Raw genomic sequence first — 21,974 nt, 5'->3', positions numbered from 1 at the left:
CAGGCATAATGAACCCCTATCCATTCCCAGCTTTGAGTTAAACTCATGACCAATTTTGTTTCATCTATGCTTCTATCTACTCTCATCATTTTTTGAATCTTGTGTATTTTTTTTTAGGGATGTTTGAGTAAAAATAAAAAGCCTGGTGGCGTAGAGGTTAAGTTTGAGTGCTCTGCTTCTGGTGACCTGGGGTTCACGGGTTTGGATCCCAGGTGCAACTGACACACTACTCATCAAGCCTTGCTGTGGTGGTGTCCCACATACAAAATAGAGGAAGATTGGCACAGATGTTACCTCAGTGACAGTCTTCTTCAAGCAAAAAGAGGAAGATTGGCAATAGATGTTAGCTCAGGGCCAATCTTCCTCGCCAAAAAATTTAAAAAAAAACGCAAAGAAACCAGACTAAACACTGGCTTAAGTTAGGGGTTTATTTTTCTTGTACATAAGAAGTCCACAGGTAAGCAATACCTGATATAGATTTAGTGGCTTAAGGATGTTAGGGTCAAAAATCTCTGATTTTCTTGGCTCTTCCTCGTGATCACAAGATGGCTTACTGTAGCTCCAGCCATCATATCCACCTTCCAGAAAGGAGGAGGAAGAAGAGAGAAGGGGACAATGGGAAAAGAATTTCATTTAAAGCAGGAAATTAAATTTCTTGGAAATTTCCAGCAGGCATCTGCTTATAAATCATTGGCTAGAAGTGGTCATCTGTGGATAAGGGAGGCTGAGAAATACTGGTGGGCACACTGCCACCTAAAACAGTTGGGGATTTAAATTTATAAAAAGTAAATGTCTCAGTCTGTTTGGCTGCTATAACAGAATACCATATACTCAGTGGCTTATAAACAACAAAAATTTATTTCACATGATTTGGGAGGCTGGGGATCAAGGTGCTGGCACATTCAATATCTGGTATCGTCTTGCTTCCTGGTTCAGAGAACCCTCTTTTTTGCTGTGTCCTTACATGGTGGAAGGGACTAGGGATCTCTCTGGGGTCTCTTATGAAAGGATGAATCCATTCGTGATGACTCTTCCCTCATGACCTAATCACCTCCTCATTTCCAATACCATCACATTGGGAGAATATATTTTAACATATGAATTTTGGGGGGACACAAACATTCAATCTTTAGCAGTAAGAAATAAACATACTTCATTGATTCACTTTTTGCAGATAATCTGAAAAGTTGTCTTGTCTTTTTGTGTGTGTGTGTGAGGAGGATTAGTCCTGAGCTAACATCTGATGCCAATCTCCCTCCTTTTTGCTTGAGGAAGATTGTTGCTGAGCTAACATCTGTGCCAATCTTCCTCTATTTTATGTGGGATTCCTCCACAGCGTGGCTTGATGAGCAGTGAGCAGTCTGCACCTGGGATCTGAACCTGTGAACCCTGGGCCACCACAGCAGAGCACGTGAACTTAACCACTATGCCACCAGGCTGGCCCCTAAAAAGTTGTCTTGTTTAAATTTTTTTGTTTGTTCTAGTCACATTTTGGAATAGCCTGGTTTTTTTCATTCTTCTTCCTTGATCCCCTCCCCCCTCCTTTTCCTTACTGGCAAAGATAAAAATAAATTTCTTTAATTATAAGAGTAACAATAATGGTTACTCTCTTATGTGTGCTTACCATTGAAGGTTTGGTGGGCATTGCCTTATGGTTTCTCTTCCATCTAATACACCTTTAAGATATTTTCTTTTGAATGTGGATTTGATATGTATAACATTGTGATATAAAAGACATGACAAGAGAGGGAAGCTAATCTGGTCATGAATGATGTGCCTATGATCCCTCTGCAAGTGCATACAAATGAATTAGATAGTTGAAAAATTACTGAGCTTTGTTTCTTTGGGTAGTTGTGTAGTTAATACATGTATAGAGGGATTTGGCAGCTTGCTGAGAGGTTCAAGATCATTTCAGTTGAAGTATATTTGGCTTGAATTGTGAGAACTTTCTTTAAATTATAAATTAGAGGAGTTTTTGCTATTTAAAAAGGAAAAAGAAATAACACCTTTTCTATATAACTAACGTTAAAATGCCTACATTGACAATATTCTAAAATCTCTTGACTATTTGAATTGGGTCAAATATGACTATTTAAAACTCAGATCTGCAGTCTGCTCAGGTTACTAAAGATAAATGCATTGTACATTCACTATCAGACTTTGCCGCAAGGTTTCATTCCCACATAGAAGTACGCATGCTCGTTTCTTCTGAGCCTGCATGAAGATTGAGCTTTCCAGTTTCTCTTTTAAGTCAGTCCAGCAGTTTAGAAATGGAAAAGTTTGGTTGCTTTAAAGAATAGTTCTTGAGTGGATTCTTAAAGTACAAATAATATTTTCTCTTTGGTTTGAAGGAGAAGCTTTACTGCCCAGAATGAGTACACAATAAAATAGTGAAAAGAAAAAAGAAAGTTAGCTGCATTCTGGTTTTCTAAAACCTGGCAGGCTGGCAGAGCTAGAATTAGCTTTACAGATGGCATTTGTTAACATATCTACATATCACTAAGCCCTCATCTCCTGAGTTTTCTTCAGCCTGTCTATCAATTACAATATCCAATCACTGCACAGAGATGGAGAAATAGGACGATCACAGCTCACACGATGCTGTTTGGTTAGAAACGTCAGTGCTGCACAACCCACGGCTGAGTCAGTGACTGTGAGAAAATGACTGAATTAATATATAGAGGGGGTTGTATCTCTGAACATTTAAAGCCTGAGTAACCGCAATAGCATTATTATACAGTTGAGGGATGAAAGCTAAAGGAAGTCTGTGGACAGGTGAGGTAGGGGGAGACTGGGAAATTTTCTGATTGTTCAGAGGAATCTTGAAGATGATGGAAATATCAGATGTGCTAAAGTTTCCTAGTAATGCCCAAGGATGCTGACCTGGCTTTCAGTGCTGCATTGTTTGAAAAAGCAGAGTCCCTTTATACTCTGATTTCAAAATTTTTTTCTTGTTTTTGTGTGTCTACCTTGGCATATACTAAAGTAAGGTGTGTATTCATTTATTACATGATATCATTGGGTTATAATTCTATACATATATAAATATGAGAGAGATTGAGAGAGATGTTTGGCCTTTGTTTCATTATAATCATTTTACATGTCTGGATGTAAAAGATCGTATGTCTTGTCAGTTTAAAGGCAAATTATTTAAAATAAATGGAGTGTGTTTTTATTGTTTTCATGGGTTTGAGGCTTTGTTTTCTATTTCCTTTAAAGTGTTAGTAGAATCTTCATGTAACTTGAGAATGCATTATATTTGGTATTTTTTTTATAAATAACAAAAATTTATTTAAGGAAAAATTAATTTTGAAATAATATTTTTATATCTTTGAAAATAAAATTCAAGGTAAAGAAATGAAATAATTGAAATAATTTCCTAAAGAAGAAAGTGAATGTATTTTTCCTTTTGAATGAATTAAGGATTAGTAGAACCACTTATATGTAGTAGTATTTTATAGAACCAAATGTATTTGAATGATAAAGTTTTAATTGGTTAAAATGACTTTCTTTCTAAGCTTTTAGAATACAGACTTTGAATAGATTGCCTGGATACTGCACTGAAATAGAGAGTAAACCAGATAAGTTTTTGGGTTAATGCAAACTGATTTTCAACCAGACAAAATTTCTAAATAAAGGTAATTGTTCTTGCTATGAGATTTTAAATCTTAACAGGTGACATTGCTTACTTGATTAGGAAATTTTAGCCCAATTTTAAACATTTTGACTAATGGTTTTTTTCTTTTGTCTTCATTATCCCTATCCTACTCCTCCTTCATTTTGTAGGGATTTTGGGGGCTATACAACATTTTAAAATTATTTTATTTTTAATGTATTTAAATAGTTTATTATATCCTTTCCTTGAAATGTCAGGAAGTTCTTGTGATTTCTCCCATTTAATTTCTAAAAGTTTGAATAGTTATCTTGATGGTTGTCACGACTTATTTATATAGTTAGACTAACTAGTGGTATCTTGTATTGGCTTTTTTTGTGGTTTGGTGTCCAGAAATGTTTTTCTAAGATTGTTTTAGTAATAGAGTTTATAAATGCAAAAATTTCAAGCTAGACTTTTTTGTCTTATACTTTATGGAATATTTTCCTCTGGTTCTGCTGATCCTTTTAAAATAATAATGCTTGTGTTATTGTAAAAGTGATACATATTCATTACATACATTTGATAAATACAGAAAAGAGCATAGAAGAAAACAAAAATATCTTATTATACGATCATAAGAAAAATACTTTAAATATTTTTGCATATAGCCTGTTTTTTTCTCTGTATATGCAAAAGTATAAAATCACACATATGTACTTAAAAATGATTTTGGGATATTACTGTGTGTGCTGTTACATAACCCATCCCTTTAAAAAAAACCTTAATCATGAACATCTCCTATGTCATGAACTAGTTTTCTATAGCATAATTCTTAAGAACTGCATAGTGTTTTGTGTATATGTATTTTGTAGTTTATTTCACCAAACTGAGTTTTTCTTATTCTTGATCAGAGAAAAGATGAGCGTGATTCCACAGTATAAATTTATTCTAAAAGGAAGAATGTTTTAGGGAGTTAAGTAAAAATGTAATTCTGATATTTTTTGGACTGAAAAAGATCCTTAGTGTGACTATACAATGAATTCTTTAAAGATATGCACACTACTTTTAAAACAAAGCAAATGGCTAAGATTGCCATAATAAAGTATAGAAAATACATCTTTTAAAAAATGAGAAAAACAAGAGCTCAGATAAGCTGAGACTTTAGAAAAAAGGCTAAGACCAACCAAAAGGGTTTCTTATATTACATTTAAAAAGGTAATCAAGGAAAGTGTAATTCATGGCAATGAGAGAAGAAAAAATCCCTCACCTCTTATTTAGGAGCTTCTTTGTTGAAGAGGAAGAGCCACCCCCACCACCAGCAATGATAGTAGTCACAAAGCAAACATTGCTAGGAAGGCCATAAAAACCAACATGAGTATAGAGATAAAAAATGCGTCTGGTTAAATGAGTTGTCTCCTGGGCCAGTTGAAACATCTTATAGTTATAAAAAGAACTGCCTATAAAATCTTAAAATTATTGATGTTATTTGTGGTCTTAAGGTTTTAGGAGAATACAAAAAGTCCTAAAAGATGGAGGATTCCAGGCCTGCTTTTGAAAAAAAGGTAGATTTTAGAACAAAAAAATGAAAAGGATAGTTTGAGTAACTTGAAGAAAAACAGTTTAAAAATGATGCAGAATCGGTTTGCTAAAAATAGATTGTCAGAGGAACTTTGATTTTTCTTTGATGCAATTGGTAGACTAGTAGCAGTATAATGTATTTGGGCTTACAGTTTTTGGTAAAGTCTTTTTTTATATCCTTGGGTGTAAGGTGAAGGAAAAATTAGTTCACCATAGTTGATTGTGTTAATTAATCAACACAATTTTGATTTTGACTGACCCTATCCAAAGATTAATGATCTTAGAAGATGGCCTTGTTCTTTTCTTTGTCTTATGCTCATCTGGAGAAGGCACATTATCAAATTTATAGGTGACGATGAAGGAAGAAGTATAGTAAATAATATGCTTAATGATCCAAAGTGATCTCTGAGTCTGGATTGTTGGACTAAATTTAAATGAACTTGTTAGGAGTATACATAAGACTGGAAAAGCACTAACATACGTTAAGTTAACATGGCTTTACAACATCACATATGGAAAAGACCTGAGGGTGGTAGTTGGCAGTAAACTTGATATAAAACAAAAGTGCAATATGGCTGCCATCATCCCATCTTCTCCCCTGCCCTCCCTGCTAAAAAATCATTGTAATTAATAGGAAAGAAAGCTAGAGCAACTCTGCTGCACACTAAAGTATTGTCTTTAGTTCTGTGTATATTTAGAAGGAAGGATGTGAAGAAGTTGGAAGCTTTGTCACCTTAAAGAACTGAGAATTTAGAGGTTTTGAGGGGGCAGCTCTGGTAGATACTAAGGAATCTTACAATAAGAGCCAGTTTCAAATATGTGAAGAGTTATCCTTTGTAAAAGAAATTAGACGTGGTTTGAGTCAAACTTGTTTGAGATTAAAAGCATGAGCTCTGAAATGGAACTCCTTAGGTCACATCTCAGACCTGCCACTTAATTTTAGGATTTTAGGTAAGTTGCTTAGCTTCTCAGCCTTCATTTTCTCAGCTGTAAAATGGTTTTGAGGATTAAATGAAAATATACGTAAAGTGCTCAGTATTGTGCCTGACATGTACTAACTGCTCAAATATTAGTTGTGGTGCTGTTATTTGGTCCTAGCAGATAGAACTAGGGCAGTGGTTCTCAACTAGAGGGTTGATTTTGCTCCTTATTGGACATTGGCAATGTCTGAAGACATTTTTGGTTGTTACAACTCGCGGAAAGGAGTACTCCTATCATCTGGTGGGTGGAGGCCAGAGATGCTGCTAAACATCCTACGATGCACAGGACAGCTCCCCATAACAGATAATTAACTGATCCAAAACCCTGAACTAGGGTCAGATAAAAATGTTTAATTAAGCTTTAGTGTTAAGGAAAAACTGCCTGAGAGTCAGAGCTTTCCAAAGATAGAAGAGAACTATTATAAAAAGAAAAAAGTTACCCTTTCCTCTCCTTAACAGCAATAGGTCAGCCAGTTCTTGAAGACTTTGTAGATGAAATTCAGGAATTAGATGGGTGTTTGGACTAGATTTCCTAAAAAGTTTTCCTTAAACTTAGGTTATATGTTTCTATGGTTATTTCCTAGGATAGTTAAGCATATTGAATGACCACTGTCAAAGGGCCTCTGATGCATATTCTCTTATTCTTTTATTTTATCACTCTAACTGCAGTATAGTTTAGATTTTTAATTCTTTTAATGCTTAAGATTTTACTATGAAGCATAGAGGAGGGAATTTAGTGGAACAAGTCAGTTTATGTTTTCAAAAGGCCATTTGGAAGTATGAATGATTGTGGGATTGCTATAGTTTCTCTCTAGAAACCTGTTTTGTGAAACTAATTTGTGAAAATATTCACAGTCTTTTGATAAATATGTCTAAAACTAAATCTTGTATTTGTACTTTATATCTTTTTTCCATTGATTTTATTTCACTTCCCCTTTACTAATAAGTAGAAAAGATGCTACAAAAGTTTGTAAAAAATAATTATAATTTTTTAAAGCACAGTTAAAAGTACTTGATTGTGTATGCATTATAATATTATTCTCAATCATGAACAGCACCCAGAATGGCAACTGGCACAAAGTAGTCATTTAATAAATATTGTTGAATGAATGAATAGATATAAAATGTATCTGTCTGACCACTAATTTAGATCTGCACAATTATTAATAGTGGTTAGCTATTTTTTAGAAGTACTTTACTATTTTCTATGGTAGGAGTGCTTGAGAATATCAAGTATATAGTGATTTCCAACTCCCAAATTTTTATCTTTAACCTGGACCTTCCCCCTGAACTTTAGACTTATGTATCTAACTCCCTATTTGATATCTCCACTTGGATGTCTAATAAACATCTCACTCTTAACATGTCTAAGATACACCTACACTTTCCAAACCTAATCCTTCCACTGTCATTCTCATTTAGTAAATGGAACTTCCATTCTGTTAGTTGCTCCCGCCAAAATCATGGAGTCATCTTGACTCCTCTTTCTCGCCTCCTCTGTTTAATCTATCAAATTCCAAAGTCTTATTCTTCAAGAGTCTAGTCCGCTGTTTATCCCAGACACTACTACAACTCTGGTCCAGGTCACTTTTAGCTCTCACCTGGATTGTTTATGGTAGCCTCCGAAATGGTCATTTGATTCTACCTTTGACCTCTTTTTCCATTGTCCACTTGATCTAACATAAGTTAGATCATGTAATTCACACTTCACTGGTACCCATTTCACTCAGCTCAAAAGCAAAAACCCTTTAAACATTCCTTCAAGGTCTTTCATGATCTGATTCTAGTCTTGTGTCTCTGAGTTCGTCTTTTAACTGTCCTTCTTGCGTTTTGTGCACCAGCTATCCTAGCCTTCTTGAATGCCTCGAAAAAACCAACAGTTACTCTTGCCACACGGTCTTGTACCACTTTTCCCTTATTTGTTCTCATAGTTCTATTTCTCACTTCCTTAGATCTTGTTCAGATATCTCCTCAGAGAGTCCTACCTTGACCGCTCTGTCTAAACGAGAACCTCCTACCTCAAAATGATAAGTCTCTGTCCTCTCTACCCTGCTTTATTTTTTCTCGTAGCACTTACTGCCATATGATATTTAATGTATTTATTTGTGTGTGCTCTATGTTTTTCTCCACTAGAATGTATTGATTTTGAGGGCAGAGACTGTCTCAGTTATATCCACCAGGACTAGAATAGTAAGTAGCATATGATAGGTATTCAGAGAATATTTGGTAGAGTGAATGTGTGATAAAACTAAGAACATTGCTGAGGGAGAGGGTAAGAATACTTTTAGCTGTTATAGGTTTTAGTTGTCATTATATGTTGCAAGCACCTGACACCTATTGATGAATTATTTTTTAGAACTAAAAAATTTGTTGGAACTAAAAAAATTAGCGGTAAAATATTAGTATTATTATAGCTTCAATTCAGAGACTCCTCAATTTGGAGAGATGCTTGCCTAGCAACATCTTCCTTCATTAAAAAAGTTCAAAAGCCAGAAACAAGATAATAGACATTTTAAAAGCAAAAGAAACCTCCAGCTCCTTCACTATTTACATAAAATTAATTTTTATCAGTTGGGAAAACTTTTACCTTGGTAGTAAAATGTTACAGTTTGGCCATAAAGGGTTCTTTTCTGTCCAAATTTTAATATCTAGGTCTTCATTTGACTTCAAAGGAAAGATGATCTTAGAGCAATCGTACAACAGTATATCAAAGTCCCTACGGCTTCTGCCTCACTAGAGTTGCTGACCTATCTGACAATGGATTTTAGAAAAAAGAGAAAGATGTCAGGATTTAGGACTAGTATTAAAACTATTCTTGGGCTCTATTTCTTGCTACAGTTGTCTTTTGTGAGGTAATCTGGGATTAAAGTATCATTTAAAATATTTCTATGGAAAAAATGCATCAAAAACAGACTTAACAGATGACCTTTAAGAACATAGCTCATTCAGAACTGCCCTTTTCAGTAATTAGGCTTTGTTCCTTGGGAGACTTACCGTATATATATTAAGCAGAAGAACAGAAAACTTACAGAAAAGGCTAATTGACAAAAAAGGGAAAAAGATGAGAGAGAACTTTGCATTAAATATGTTGAAAATAGATTTAGAAGTTTGATGGCATTTCTTATGTCATCACAGTTAGTGACACTTATCACAGGGATTGTCAAACATTTTCTGTGAAGGGCTGGATAGTAAATAGTTTTGGCTGTGTAGGCTATACACAACCACTCAATTTTGCCGTTATAGAGTGAAAGCAGCCATAAATAATATTTAAATGAATGAGCATGGTTGTGTTCTCATAAAACTTTATTTAAAAAATCAGATAATAGGTGGAATTTGTCCTATGAGCAATAGTTTGCCAACTCAACACATTAAAAATGCTTATAAAAAGCATATGCAAATTAATTCTTCAAAAATAATATAAAACCATTTAAAAGGTTTAGTTAAAAAAGCTAGAATGTAAGATATATTTGTTATAGTAATAAAAACAGCTTATTTTTCCCAAAAATAAAATAGAATTTAAAATATTGCTTTTTTAATAAGGACAGACTAACTCAAACGGATAGGAACATCTAATCTGAAATTTACAAACATGCTCACTTCCTCTTTAAGAAAAAATGTTTTTTAAAGCTTGCTTCAATGTTTAAAACACCTTGTAACTATAAAGCTTCGTATCTATAGCTCTGCACACACACACAAAATTTTGTGAGATATCATCAGTGCTAATAATAGCAGTTATGTCTGGAAATTTTTCATTTATTATTTCTTTGGTAATTTACTCCCCTCTGTTCTCTCTGGAACATATATTAGTTGAATGTTGACCTCCTTCATTAGTTCTCTAATTTTCTCATCTTATTTTCTATTTGTTTGTCTTTCTTTTATTCCCAACTTTTTCTTTCAACCTTTCAAGTAACCTTTAAAAGTTCTGCTATTGTGTTTTGAATTTCTAAGAAGTCTTTCTCATTCTTTAAATTTTTTAAAAAATAGCATCTCTGTCTTTGTTTCATGGACACAATATCTTTTTTTATATCATCGAGTTTATTGATTATAGCTTTGCTTTTTTTCCTGTCTCTACATTGTCTATTGCCTTTTTTTGTTGTGTTTATTAAACTTTTTATTGTGAAATAATTTAGATTTACAAGAAATTGCAAATATTGTACAGTGAGTTCCTGGATACTCTTCACTCAGCTTCCTTCAATGATGCCATCGCACGTAAATGTAGTACATTATCAAACTAGGAAATTGACGTTGGTACAATACTGTAACTAAACTGTAGACATCAGTTTCTATATGGACTTTTTTTTTTCTGGTATATATTTTGTGATATTTTATCACATCTATGGATTCATTAACTACCACCACAATCAGGATATAGAACTGTTTCATCATCACAAAGAAACTCCCTCAAGCTACCCCTTTAGAGTCACACCCTGTCATCATCCCTAATCTCTGCAGCCCCTGATTTGTTCTTCATCACTATAATTTTGTCATTTTGAGAATATTATAGAAATGGAATCTGATAGTATGTTAACTTTTGGGTTTGGATTTTTTCATTCAGCATACTGTCCTTGAGATCTGTTCACATTGTTATATGTATCGGTAGTTCTTTTTTTATTTCTGAGTAGTATTTCATTGTATGGATGTACCACAGTTTATTTATCCATTCAGAGAGTGGGATGGTTTGTGTTATAAACTTTGCAATACTGTTGGATTTTTGAAATTCTATACATATTATTTTAGTATTCTTTTTTCTCCCATAGGAGTTCTATAGTTTCATTGCACAAAGTGATAGAGACTCTTAGATTTCTCTTCGGTCCTTAGGAACCTGCCTGCCACTGGAAGCTGCTGCTGTAATTAGAATTTTTAAACAAATGAGACGGCAAAGTCATATGTAGAAGTTCATATAAAATTAATATTCTAAAGTTTGATGTAAATAGATATTTGCATCTGAGAGTCACCATTTTAGTAAGATGTAAAACTTTTTGGAAAGACTATTGCCTATTGATTTACTTTATGCTTCAAAGCATGATTTTGAAGTTAAGTGAAAAGTTAGTATAAGATAAAGAAATCAGAAGCATTATTAGCTTATAAAGTTGCAAAATTTACAAGTGGAAATATTTTCTTTTGGCAGTAGAGCTTGCGTTGAAGGTCGATTTATTTACATAACCAGAGGTGCTGGAAGTGATATTCCTTAGTTGAAGAAAATTGTGATCTTAGAGGATTCATGATTATGGATTCTGGTATTACTTCATTACGTAATAAACGGTGATCTGTGAGGTTTTCAAGTGGTGATCGGTTGGAGATGGTAGTTGTTTTTAATCTGATTGTAGAAATGCTTAGGTTGGTGAAAGAGAATTCAGTGAACTCAGGTGAGAAAAGCATAAGAAGAAAAGATTAACTATTAGGAAAAGAAACGCATGACTTTTATTACTTAAGTGTAATTGAAATAGCTAAGTGGCAACTTCCTGGGAGGGCGGCCTTAAATAGGCTGTGTTCTGGCCAGGAGGCCAGTTCTGGTGTACACTTTGATAAGTTCTGATATGTGTGTGCACTCATGAAACCTCACCACAACCAAGATAATGAACGTATACCACACTCAAAAGTTTCCTTCGAGTCCTTTGTAGCCCTTTTCATTCTCCCTTTCCAGCCCCCATATTCCATGCCCAGACAACCACCAATCTGTTTTCTGATACTGTACATTAGTTTGTATCTCCTGGAATTTGATGTAAATGTACTCTTTTTTGGGAAGGGAGGACATCTGGCTTCTTTGACTCAGCATAACTATTTTGAGCTTGATCTGTATTTTAACTTGTATCAATAGTTCATTCCTTTTTATTGTTGAGTAATAGTCCATTGTGTGGATATACCACAGGTTATTTATCCAGTCATCTGTTCATAGACATTTAGGTTGTTTCCAGTTTTGGGCTATTACCAATAAAGCTACTAACAATGTTTGTATCTTTTTATGGACATAGGCTTTCATTTCTTTTGAGTAAATACGTAAGATGGCATGGCTGGATCACATGGCTAGTGTGTATTTAACTTGTTAAGAAACTGTCAAACTGTTTTCCAAAACAGTTTCCAAAGTCATGCTCTTATCTTACATCACCACCAGGAGTATTAATGAGAGTTCCATTTCATACACATATTCACCAACACTTGATAGGGTTGGTCTTTTATGTATATTCTGGATACAAGTCCTTTATCAGATATATCATTTCATTCTTTTAACAGTGTCTTTTGAAGAGCAAAAGTTTTTAATTTTGATATAATCCAAGATATCAATTTATTTTTAAGTGAGTTGTGCTTTTTTCCCCCTAGAAGTGTTATAGTTTTAGGTTAGAGATTTAGGTTTGGGATCTATTTTGAGTTCACTTTTGTGTATGATGCGAGCTTTAGGTCAGAGTTCTTTTTCTTTTCCCAGAGGTGCTGGAAGTGGAATATTCGTTGTATACCCATTCTTTTCGGTGCCATTTGATGAAAAGACTCTTGGATTGACTTTGGACTCTTATTGAAAATGAGTTGTCCATACATGTGTATGTAGGTCCTTCTTTGATCCATTGATCTACTTGTCTGTCATTATGCCAATAGCACACCGTGTTCATTCCTATAGCTTTATAATAAGCCTTGAAATCAGGTTGTGTTAGTATTTTAACTCTGTTCTTTTTAAAAAGTTACTTAGGCTATTTTAGATCTTTTGTATTTCCATTTTAGAATAAGTTTGTCACTTTTGATAAGGAAGCTTGCTTGGTTTTCGATTGGAATTATGTTGTATCTATGGATCAACTTGGGGAGAATTGACATGTTAACAGTACTGAGTCTTCTGACTTGGGAGCATGGTATATTTCTCCACTTATTTAGCTCTTCTTTAATTTCTCTCAGCAATATTTTGTAGTTTTTAGCCTGCAGGTCTTTCACATCTCTTGTTGGATTTATCCTTGAATATTTCGGTTTGTTGATGTCATTGTTAATGGTCGTATTTTTAAAATTTCGGTTTCTCATTGTTGCTGGTATATAGAAATAACAGTTGATTTTTAAATATTGATCTTGTCTTCTGTGACTGCTAAACTCACTCGTTAGTTCTAGTAACTTTTTGTACTGGAGTCTACAATAGACGATCATGTTGTCTGCAGATAGGACAGTTTTACTTCTTTTCCAATCTGGATGCCTTCTATATTGTTTTCTTGCCTTATTGCTCTGGCTAGATTCTTCAGTACATTGGTGAATAGAAGTGGTGAGAGTAGACATCCTTGTCTTGTTCCTGATCTTAGGAGCAGAACATTTGGTCTTTGACCACTAAGTACCATGTTGGCTGTAGATATCTAAGATATCCATAGATATCTTATCCAGCTGATGAAATTCCATTGTGTTCCCACTTTGCTGAGGTTTTTTTCCTTTTCTTTTTTAATTGGTAATAGATTTTGGATTTTGTCAAATGTATTTCCTACTTATATTGAGATATAAATTTTTTCTTTATTAATTTGTTAATATGGTGAATTATATTGACTTTTGAATATTCAGCTATTCTTGCATTTTTAGGGTAAATCCCATTAAGTCATGATGTATTAACGTTTTTATATATTGGTGTACTTGAATTATTAAAATATTATTTAAAATATTTGCATCTGTGTTCTGAGGGATGTACGTTTATAGTTTTCTTATAATGTCTTTGTCAGGTTTTGGTATCTGAGTAATGCTAGCCTCATAAAATGTTAGGAAATAATATCTTTTCTTCAATTTTCTAGAAGAGTTTATGTAGGATTGCTATTATTTCTATCTTAAATGCATAGTGGAATTCATGAGTGAAGCCATCTGGACCTGTAGTTTTCTTTGAGGGAAGTTCTTAACTACAAATTCAATTTCTTTAATAGATATAGAGCTATTTACCTTATCTGCTTCTTGAGTAAATTTTGGTAGTTTGGAATTTGATCCAGTTCTTCTAAGTTGGTGAATTTATTTGCATAAAGTTGTTTATAATATTCTTCTCTCATTCTTTTAATATGTAACCTTTGTAGTGATGTCAACTCTCATTTCTGATATTGGTAATTTATATCTTCTTGATTTTTTCCCAGTCTGTGTAGCTAGACATTGATCTTTTGAAAGAACCAGCTTTTTTTTTCATTGATTTTCCCAATTTTTTGTTCTACTTTCTATTATTTTGATTTCCACTCTGATCTTCTACTTTCTTTGGGTTTAATTTGCTCTTTGTCTAGTTTCTTAAGGTGGAAACTGAGATGATTTTTCTTAGACCTTTCTTCTTTTCTAATGCAGGCATTTAATGCTATAACTTGGTCCCTAACTGTTACTATAATATCATGCCATTCCACAAATTTTGATATGTTGGGTTTTTTCCACTTCAAAATTTTCTGTTTTCTCTTCTGATTTCTTCTTTGTTATGGGTTATTTAGAAAGGTCTTGTTTAATTTGCAAATGTTTGGGAATTTTCCAGATATCTTTCTGTTATTGAATTTTAATTTGATTCCATTGTAATCAGAGAGCATACTTTGTATGATTGAATTCTTTTAAATTTATTGAGACTTGTTTTATTGCCCGGAATATGGTCTGTCTTGATAAATGTTCTGTGTACACATGAAAAGCATAAGTTTTCTGCCCTTGTTGGGTGAAACTTTCTATACGTGTCAATTAAGCCAAGCCAGTTGATAGTGTTGCTCAAACTTTATTCATCTGTACTGATTTTCTATGTGCTCTTTCTATTAAATATTATGAGAGGGGTATTGAAATTTCTGATTATAACTGTGGAATTGTCTAGTTCTCTTTGTAATTTTATCACTTGTTGCTTTATGTATTTTGAAGCTCTGTTATGAGGCAGAAGAACTTTTGGGATTGTTAAGTACTCTTAATGAATTTACCCCTTTATGCTTATGAAATGCCTTGGTAATATTCTTTGCTCTGAGGACTACTTTGTCTGATATTAATATAGCCACTCTTGCTTTCTTTCGACTAGTGTTAACATGGTTTATCTTTCCTTATCCTTTTATATTGAACCTCTTTGTACTTTTATATTTAAAGTGTGTTTCTTATAGGCAGCATATGTGGGGTCTGGCTTGTGTATCCAATCTGATAATCTTTACCTTTTATGACTTAAACCATTTACCTTTAATGTGATTATAGATTTGGCTAAGGTTAAATCTGTCATCTTGCTGTTTATTTTCTTTGTCCCATTTGTTCTTGTTTCCCCATTCTTCCCCTTTTTTCTTTGCCCTCTTTTGGATTAATTGTATCTTTTTTATGATTTCATTTTGTCTCCTTTATTGGCTTATTAGTTGTAATTCTTTGTTTCCTTGCTTTAGTGGTTGCTTTATAGCTTATAACATACATCTTTAATTTATCGTAGTCTACCTTCAAGTGATATTATACCATTTGTTGTGTAGAATGAGAGCCTTACAATAGTGTACTTTTATTTCTCTCCTCCCAAACTTTGTGCTATTGTAGTCATACGTATATGTTATAAACAGCGTACTATATTGTTATAATTATTGTTTAATCTTTTAAAGAGATTTAAACAATAAGGAAAATATCATATATTTTCCCATGTAGTTACTATTTCCAGTATTCTTCATTCCTTTGTTTAGATTCATATTTTCATCTGGCATTATTTTTCTTCTGCCTGGAGGACTTCCTTTAACTTTTCTTGCAGTGCAGTTCTGCTTGTGATGAATTCATAGATCTTTTTCTGTGTGTCTGAAAATGCATTTCCCCTTTATTTTTGAAAGATGTTTTTTGGCTCTAACAAACGTGGGTGACAGGGTTTTTGGTTTTGTTTTTTATTTTTTCTTAAAATGTGTTTGTGATTTGTTGTGTGTGTTGCATTTATGGGTTTGTTGTTTTTGTTACATTTCAAGACATTATTTCTTTGAATATTTTTTCTCTTCCCCACCTCTCTTCCTTTATGGACTCCATTTATACCTATATTAGGGGACTTAAAGTTGACCCAGCCAGCCTTGATGGTCTAGTGGTTAAGATTTGGTGCTCTCACCACCTTGGCCTGTGTTCGTTTCTGGGTCAGGGAACCACTCGCATCGGTTGTCATACTTTGGTGGTGGCGTGTTGCTGTGATGCCGAAAGCTATCCCACTGGTATTTCAAATATGAGCAGGGTCACCCGTGGTGGACAGGTTTCAGCAGAGCTTCCAGACTAAGACAGACTACGAAGAAGGACCTGGCCGCCCACTTCCAAAAAGATTGGCCATGAAAACCCTATGAATAGCAGTGGAGCATTGTCTGATACAGTGCTGGAAGGTGAGAGGATGGCCCAAAAAGGCCAGGCATGGTTCTGTACACAGGGTCACTAGGTGTTGGAATTAACTTGATGGCGCTAACAACAGGAAAGTTGACCTGCAGCTCACTTGTAGTCTGTTTTTCTATTTTCTCTTTATTTCATTTTGCATATTTCCTATTGCTGTGTCTACAAGTTTGTGAATCTTTTCTTTTGTAATACGTAATCTTCCATTCAGTGTATTTTTCATCTCGGACATCATCATTTTTATCTCAAGAAGTTTGGTTTGCATCTTTTTTATCTTCTATGTCTCCTCATAACTTTTTGGAGGAATATGGTTATAATGACTATTTTAATGGCTTTGTTTCTAATTCTAACGTATGTGCCACTTCTGGGTTGATTTTGATTGAGTTTTCTTCCTTATAGGTTATGTTTTCCCGCTTCTTTGTATGCCTGGTGGTTTTTTATTGAATGCTGTACATTATGAATTTTACCTTGTTTGGGTGGTGGATATTTTTGTGTTTCTATAAATATTCTTGAGCTTTGTTTTAGCATTTAGTTTTAGTTACTTGGAAACAATTTGATTCTTTCAGGTCTTGCTGTTAAGATTTGTTAGATGTGACTAGAGCAATGCTCAGTTTAGATCTAATTATTTACTATTTCAGAGCCAAGACCCTTTATATTGTCTCCACAGATCCCTATGCATTATGAAGCTTTCCAGCCTGACTGGGGGGAACAGGCCTCATTCCTGCCCCTGTGTAAGTCCTGGGCACTGCTTCCTCTAATCCTTTGAGTTGGTTCTTTCCTCAGCTGCAGTAGTTTCCTCACACGTGTGTGCTGATTGGTACTCAGCTCAATATTCTAGGAAGACTCTGCAAGATCTCTGAGGTTTTCTCTCTGTGCTGCTCTCCTCTCTCTGATACTCTTTCCTGAGAACTCTAGCCACCTATTGTCCCCAACCACTCAGCTCCATATCCTTAACTCAGAGTCTACCAGGTTTTTGCCTGGGTTTTACCTCCCTGTGTTTACTCTGGAAACTCCCTCAAAGTAGTAATTGGGGCAGTTCTTGGGATTGTCTCATTTGTTTTCCATCTATCAAGGATCACTTTCTTTACCTGACATACTGTGTCTTGCAAACCATTGTTTCACTTATTTTGTCCATTTTTTTGGCTTGTTTTAGACAGGAAAGTAAATTTAGTCTTTGTCACTCTGTCTTGGCTAGAACCAGATTTTGGGGTTGATATACTCTTCATCTCTTTATCTGTCCTCAATTCATGTATCTCAAACTCTTTTAAATGCAACATGAAACACGGTTGTCTCCTCTGAACTTGCTTGTCCTCATTTTCTTTTGCACATATTAATTATTTTTGCCCTTAGAATGCTTTCCTGATCTAAAATTATTTAATTAAATAGAGTAGGACGTAATTAGTCTTCCGTGACATCTGATTTTGAAGGTCTGATCCAGAGTACATTACATTTAGGAATAAAAAGAGAGGATGGACGTATATGATGACACCTTTTGCATTTGTTTTAAAATCTAAACAGTTTAGAAATGAAGCCAATATTTCAGCAGAATACTTAGCAGTATTTAATCTTTCAGCTACAGAGATGTCTGCTGGAAATGCTTTTTCAGTTAATCAGTTGGCTTGTTCAGGATAAACACTTAACATTTATCCTGCAGTTGCCTTAGTGGTAGTTGTGTTTGTGTCTTCTCCATTATCAGTTAGATTCATGTTTAGAAAGTGTGCTTAGCACATTTAAAACTTAGCAGCTAGAATAATTTGAGGAGTTATTTTTTTCAACATATAATACTTGTTCTATTAGTAGGGATTCTTTTCTTTTTCTACTTTAGTACATGAGCCAGAAATTCCATTGTTTCTACTCTAAGGTTTTTAACGTGAATGCCGTAGGATCTTTTGATGTGTTCTATTTGAAGAAAAAGATTATGTTCCAAGGAGGTAGTTCTACTCCTGATCTTTTTCACTCGGAAGAAGTTGGGAGTAGAAATTTATTTTTTCTCTAGGTGTATGAGAGACAAATGACTGATAAAGGCTGATAGGTTACCTTTATTTCCCTAGAAGTAACGCTTGGGGTAAATACAAAGTCAGCCCTGTCTTTTGTCTTTGTAGTTTGTTGTAGTGAGGTGATAACTGATTTTTATAATAAAAGAAATGACTGAAATAACAAAACTAGTGTTATAGCTAATAAGCCAGCAGAAAAGATGACCCTGAAGCACTGCAGGATTTACAACTGAATCATCAAAATAGTTAAGTTTTAACGAGTGTTGTTTTGGTGAAGGAGAGCACGGTAATATTATGGAGGGGGCACTGGAATGAATCAGAAGACTTAGGTTACATTGTTATTAGCATATTTACTAACTACTGTGTGACTTTGAGCAAGTCTTGTAATTTTAAACTTTAATATCCTCATCTGTCATAACCAAATAAACTAATATTTAATGGGTGATTGTATTGTGCCAGGTACGGCTGGTCAGCTAATTACATTTCATTTAATCCTCATATTAACCTTAGAAAGTAAATAGAATCTACATTTTACAGATGAGGAAACTAAGGTTCTAAAATGTTAAGTAACATTTAACATGTTGAGCAATTAAGTATTAAAAGACCGTTTAATTCTAAGTCATTATTACTCTAAAGCCGTGAAGTTCCTTCTGTTTCTAAAAACACTTTAATATTTTTAAATCATAAGCCATGGTATGTATAAGATAGTAAATTTCCAAAATGCCTTAGGTCTGGCTCTCTCATTTTTGTTCCCAGCAGTTTTCCTGCTTACAATGTATTGATTATTGAAATCTTATTTGTCAGTGCCTGGTTCACCTGTGACTAACCCTAATTCATAGCGATGTCTTATTTCTCTGAGATCTTAAAGCATTTATGACCTATCACTCATTTATTAGTTATATATTTGAGATATATTTGGTCATTTATATTTGAAATTTGGGATAACTCCTGAATTGTTTAAATTTCTACATATTTGTTATTGTGTACTGCTACTCTTCAATCAAAAGCTCCTTGAGGGAGCTTCTCTACTAGCCTGTAGCACAGCATTGTACCCTTGGTACATATCACTTAAATAAATAATTTTGTGAATGAATTCTGTCAATTAGCTTATTTTAGTTAATCATCATTCTCAGTTATTCACTTCTCATGGGCAAATTTATTCTGCATAAGATGTATAAAAATTTTAAAATCTGTGACTTTACAAGTGCAGTTAAGCTTTTTAGGGAAATACTTTTCAAAAATTTTGAAATGAGTTCAATCAAAATCAAAATGGATTGACTGAAGTTAGCATGTAGGCTTTATTTGGCAGGGAGACCAATTACCTTGCCCTATTCCTCAGTTTTTTAAGAGTTCTTAAAAGAAGCTGGTGCTCTTTCCTTCTCTTTTTCCCTCACAATCAAAGAAATCAAAAGGACATTTGAGTAATATTTAGGACATCTGAGTGGTCTCTTTTCCTATTACTACTACTTCTACTACTAACTCAAAAGTCAGTTAACTTTTCTGGGCTTTAGTTTTCTCAACCTTAGAAAACTGAGTTGGATTATGTGACCTTAAAATTCATAGTGTTCTAGAATTTATAAAACCTATAAGTTTGAGGTAAATTAGGTTTCAGAGTTGTAAAGTGGCATTTGATTCCTGCACTTCAAAATACGGATAGTTTTATGTTAATTGTTTTTTTCTTTAAATTTGTTTGTGATCTCTCATGTTCTATTTTATGATTAATTTTCTTTTCTAACTTATCAGTACTCCCTCACGTGTTGCTAAAGGAGTTGTCAACCACACCAAAATGAGTCTACATGGTGCTAGTGGGGGACATGAGAGATCAAGAGATAGACGAAGGTCAAGTGACAGATCGAGAGATTCATCTCATGAAAGAACAGAATCTCAGCTCACTCCTTGTATTAGAAATGTTACTTCTCCAACACGACAGCACCATGTTGGTATGTAAAATCAACTAACCTTCCCAACAGTTTTTTAAAGCATGTATTTACCTTTTTAAAGTAATAATGACAATGAATTGTGCCTAATACATCAGGGGAAAATTAACTTCTTATTTCCATTCACTTGCTTCTGTTGTAGCTTAGTTTGGTTCTTGCTGTGAAAAAACAACTTGTTAAATGACTCTTTTTTTTTAAGAGTCCGGGACAGTCTTATAAGAGAAATAATTTGAAAGGCTGTGATATGTAGATTTTTAAAAATCTTTTAAGTTGATATATGTAGCAGTGTTTATTTTAAAATAACTTGGAGTAAATCATTGATAGGAAACCTTGGTTTAATCAACCTAAAAAAAGAAATGAAAGCTAAAATAACCCTCATGGAGTAATTTGTTTTGATTTTTGGCAATATTTTAAATTTATTAATAAAGATAGAATATGAAAGGGAAGGTATGAAGTGTTTTGCTTTCTTGGCAGCTAGCTCAGATCTTTTTCCTCCTTACTACTCATTACTATAAATGAACGTTATTACCCCAGGTAATACATTGTGTGACTATAAAGCACCAGTCTGAAGCGGAGGTAAATAAGCAGTGTGAGCTTGCTGGTTTTCATTTTCCCTTGGGGAAGGGGCAAATTAAATATCTTGACTTACTATATGAGATAATTTCTGATTATCTGTTATAAATCAAAATCATTTATATTAGGGTCTAATTATGCATAGGAGTTGTCAATATCAAAGTAGGTCCTTAAAGTCAGACTAGTACTCATAAGCCAAAACTCAACAAAAGTTTAAATAAGAGTTGACAGTTTGTTATAGGCAAAGTTCAGTATCTGGGAAGAGAATAGGAGGATATAATACATTATTTTATTACTTTAGCAGATTTTGCTTTTGGGATGCTACCAGCATTGTGGAAACAGGAAATAAAAGGGAGGTGTCAAAGTATCTCTGAAGATAGAGCAAACCTAATTATATAGTCAGTAAAGCTGCACAGAGTGTTCTCAGTAGCCTGAGTCATGGAGGAATTTGGCAAAAGCAGATGAATCTGATGAGATGGAGGTACATTTTTAGGTCACCTTTAAAGTTTAGTGTTCTAGCTTCTAAAGGAAATTTATCACAAAATCTTAGTTTTAATTTCCCCTTTGTAGAATATTGCAACATCTAAAGATAATTTTCTGAATTTTAACACTATTTCCTACCCATTAAAATTATAGATAATAATTCTGTGATCCTATAAAATTTGTAGTGGTGCTTTATTCCACAAAAGTGAGAATGAAAAGAAAGCAGTATATCACCAGCTGTTAAAGCCACTTTATTTAGTAGACATTAAAAGTCATTTGAAAAAATAAATACTCCTTGCTGTCCTGAGTGAAATTTTTTTCTTCCTTTGGACCTTATTTTTGTGGGATAAATTGCAGGTTTTGGAATGTTCTTGTTAACATAGTGAGATTCCAAGGTTTGTACTTTGTGTTCTCAGAATAGTTTTAATACTTTTAGTATTTAGGACAGTTTAAATTGATAGTCTTATTAATCTTTTACTAACTTTCAATGCTCACTTATTTGACTTGTAAGAATATTCTGTTCCTTGGGTTTCTATATATTTTTAAGTAGAATAGCAACAGAAAATTTACCTTA

The 21,974-nt window shown here is 33.8% G+C and overlaps 1 protein-coding gene across 11 annotated transcripts in view; it reads left to right on the top strand.

Moving 5' to 3' along the window:
* The window catches only part of BTBD10 (BTB domain containing 10), a 71,055-nt gene that overhangs the window by 31,407 nt on the left and 17,674 nt on the right, over positions 1-21,974 (top strand). For 4 of the 11 annotated variants that reach the window (XM_005612187.4, XM_014741700.3, XM_070273402.1 and 1 more), the window contains one exon: positions 20,151-20,347. In XM_005612187.4, the coding sequence (XP_005612244.1) occupies positions 20,151-20,347 (197 nt within the window). Of the gene's footprint in view, positions 1-2,572; positions 2,991-3,518; positions 3,639-17,080; positions 17,145-20,150; positions 20,348-21,974 lie in introns of those variants that run through there. The other 7 variants (XM_070273399.1, XM_070273400.1, XM_070273403.1 and 4 more) reach the window with 4 other exon arrangements.

This window comes from Equus caballus, chromosome 7 (assembly GCF_041296265.1).
Source record: "Equus caballus isolate H_3958 breed thoroughbred chromosome 7, TB-T2T, whole genome shotgun sequence".
In the NCBI taxonomy this organism is placed as follows: domain Eukaryota; kingdom Metazoa; phylum Chordata; class Mammalia; order Perissodactyla; family Equidae; genus Equus; species Equus caballus.
Note: the sequence above shows the minus strand (reverse complement) of the source record. Positions and strands in the feature narration are given on the sequence as shown.